Source organism: Lucilia cuprina, chromosome 4 (genome assembly GCF_022045245.1).
Source record: "Lucilia cuprina isolate Lc7/37 chromosome 4, ASM2204524v1, whole genome shotgun sequence".
Taxonomy (NCBI): domain Eukaryota; kingdom Metazoa; phylum Arthropoda; class Insecta; order Diptera; family Calliphoridae; genus Lucilia; species Lucilia cuprina.
In genome coordinates, this window is record NC_060952.1 from 5,800,656 (window position 1) to 5,804,053 (window position 3,398).

Consider the following 3,398-nt stretch of genomic DNA (forward strand, 5'->3'; position numbering starts at 1 on the left):
TAGAACTGAACTAGAACTGAACTAGAACTGAACTAGAACTGAACTAGAACTGAACTAGAACTGAACTAGAACTGAACTAGAACTGAACTAGAACTGAACTAGATTTGAGTTAGAACTGAACTTGAACTGAACTAGAACTGAACTAAAACTGAACAAGTATTAAACTAGAACCATGCTAGAACTCAGCTAGAACTGAACTAGGTTGTTAATGTTCTACTTTCCTTTTTAAAATAATAACACTTTTAAATTTATTTTTCACATTATAATTTTTATATATTTAGTTTAAATTTTATTTTATATTTTTTTATAAAACATTATAATAATTGATATTTAAAAAGATACAATTTAAACCGTTTACAATAAAAACAAGTTATCAATAATAATAAAAAATTATAATAATAAGAGTTTACTAATTTTATAAACATACTAAGCAACTAAAAAGTTAAAAAAATATTTAAAAAATTTTAATATTAAACAAACATTCCGATTGGAAACAAACACACATTCATACATACAAACAGGCAAATTTATAAATTATTATTCGATTTTTTATTTAAATATTAAAAGTTAAACATAATTTATATACAAAAAAACCAAAATAGTATTATTTAAGATATTATGGTCATAAAAAAAAAATAAATTAAATTAACATTTATCATATATACAGACAGAATTAGAGAATAAAATTAATTAATTATACAATACACAAAAAGTAACTAAATTTTTTTATACACTTTGTCGGTTTATTGTTTATTTAATAATAGTTTCAGTCACTTTTATTATAAACAATTGGATTTATACATAATTTTATTTTTTATTACAATATTTACATTAGAAATTATTTTTTTAAAAATATATTTGGATTTTATTCTTCAAATAATAATGATGCAAAGAAACTAAATTCTTGAAATTTTTAAAGATTTTTAAAATTTTCGGTAGTTTTAAAGGAAAACTTTTTTTAAAATCACAATTTTCTAATAGAAAAAGTTTTCAATTCTTTAGAAAATGTGAAATATTTTCAAAACTAAACATTATAATTTCTTTAATTTCATTTAATTTTTTTAGATAATTTGTTTTATAAATATTTTGTTTAAATAAACTTATATTCTAGATTGCGCAAGCGCAATTGATTCATAATTGATAAATACATATAACAGGTAATTGCTTAAGTAGTAAAAATAATAAAATAAATTAATTATATATTTTTGCAAATTTTGCATTAGATTGCCTACTTAGTAACTAAAGACATGATGACAAAAAAACAAAAGAACAATTCTAGACGGGAAATATTTGCCAGCTTTCAAATCCAAGTTCTTTTTGTTCTGCTACTAGTGTCTCCAGGATTTGGGTAATACAAAATTCTTAATCGAATATAAAGTTTTGGCATACCAGTGTACACCATTTTGCAATTGGCCGGTAGACGTGTGCTGACTTTTGCCCGTTGAAGAAGATGTTGAGAAAAGTCTCTCCTTAAGAGCGGACCAAACACGCAAAGGAGCCAAACTCCAATGAGCCAAAGATTGACTATTAACTATGGCATAACAGGAGGCAGCCACGGAGTTAACCACTATAGTGCCCTCACGGGTTAAAGGAGCTACCACACCTTTTCTTAAAACAGCCTTTAAGTCCACTACTTTTTGAGGCCTTAAGAGACCAGTGTGATCATAAACAAATACTTGATCTCCCTCTTCCACACGATCAGCAAATACATAATCCGCCAATTGTTTAGCCGAGTTCCAAACCATAACCAAATGAGCCGGAGTAACGGTCAATTGGACACCCGTATCGGTGGTTAATTGCACAAATTCTTGAGCCAATTCCAAATTACGATCCATAAATAAAATGATCTCACTGTAAATGGCTTCTCCTTTAGCATTCATGCTAAGTACTTGATCTCCTATAACAAGATCACTCATAGCTTTGCGTTCGCCGCTTTGCAGTAAAACCGTACTGTCTTTGGTAAAACAACCACTATCATGAGGGGTATGAGAAGAATCTGCAAGGAAACAAGAAAAGAAATAAAGAAAATTTAGTATTATATAGAACAAAATAAATTTAAATATTTAATAAAAAAGAAAAAACAAAATTGCTTAGAAAAAAGTCAAGCAAGTCAAGTCATGAAGTTTGTTCACATGCTCACATAAGCCTCAAAATCCCTAAACCTTTCAAACAAAAGCCAAGCTAAGGAAAAGAAATCAAATCAAATCAAAGTATAGGCTAAAGAATACCTGTTTTTAAGGCTTTTTAGGGTTGTGAGTTTGTTCTAATCTAATTTGGCGTTAATAATACCTTACCACAAATTTTTTTTGCATTGTTACTTGAGATTAACAAACCCTAACAAGAGTCAAAAAGGTGTTCACAGTTGTTCATCTTATTATTTTATTTTTTCGATCGCTCGCTCGCTCGCTCTCCCTCTCTTTCGCTTTAATGTTAAGGGTGTTTACCAAAACGGGCATCTGCCTAACAGAGTATCAATAACATATTTTTATTGTTTAAAAACTTCAAAAAACAAGATCTTTTGAGGATTTTTGGGATTTGCCAAAATTGATCTTGTTTTTTTAAAGAGATTATTTTCTTTTTTTTGAATTGCCACAAGACTCGAGCCAATTTAAGATTAAGGTAATTTTTATCCCCTTAAATAAACAAAGAACTAAACCTGGCTGTAAGTATTTTACCTGTTCATGCTAAAAATTTTTTTGGAAATATTTTGAAAATTTAGAAAAAAGGTAATGTTTCATAATATTATGTGTTTTATTGTAATATTAACAAAATGGGCGTTTTTTATGTGGAGTTTTCAATACTCTAATTAAATTTATATAAATAAAACAAAAATATTCCCACAATTTCTCAAAAAAAATAAGGACCACCTTAGAGTCTTTAAATTAATGAGTGTTAAACAAAAAATAATTAGAAGAAATTTGAACTCCCCATTTTTGTAAATTTAGGCTCTAATTACCACAGAAATTTGAACAAAAAAATTTGCTATAAATATTTCTTTTTTTTTTTTTTTTGTTTAAAAGGCGTGTTTTCATTTTTAAGGGCTTTTCTAGCTATAAATTATAAAATTCAACAACTTTTTGTAACAAAATGGTGTTGTCAACTCTAAATACAAAAGTGAAATTTTATGTTTTAAAAGCTAAAAATCAAACGACCGCTAACTGTGCGCTTTATTATAATTAGTGTCATAAAGTTAAAGGAATTTCTATAAAACATTTTCATAGAAAATGTTTAGAAAACATATAAAAAAAATCCGTTTAAATTATATGAACTACCTTAACGTGTAGTTGTTTTTGTTGTTGTTGTTTTACCAACTCTAAAACCATAATGACATGATAATGCTTTTTATATTTAAACAAAATATTCTTTTTGGTTGTTTCAAAAATTTAACCCCTTGTTGA

General features: G+C 26.9%; 1 protein-coding gene across 1 annotated transcript in view; it reads right to left on the minus strand.

Moving 5' to 3' along the window:
- Positions 1 to 746: 746 nt before the first annotated feature.
- LOC111676057 (protein hedgehog) overlaps positions 747 to 3,398 on the minus strand; it is a 24,143-nt gene continuing 21,491 nt past the window's right edge. The window contains exon 3 of the mRNA XM_023436940.2: positions 747 to 1,996. Coding sequence (XP_023292708.2) covers positions 1,329 to 1,996 — 668 coding nt within the window. The 3' untranslated portion in view covers positions 747 to 1,328. The remainder of the gene's footprint in view (positions 1,997 to 3,398) is intronic.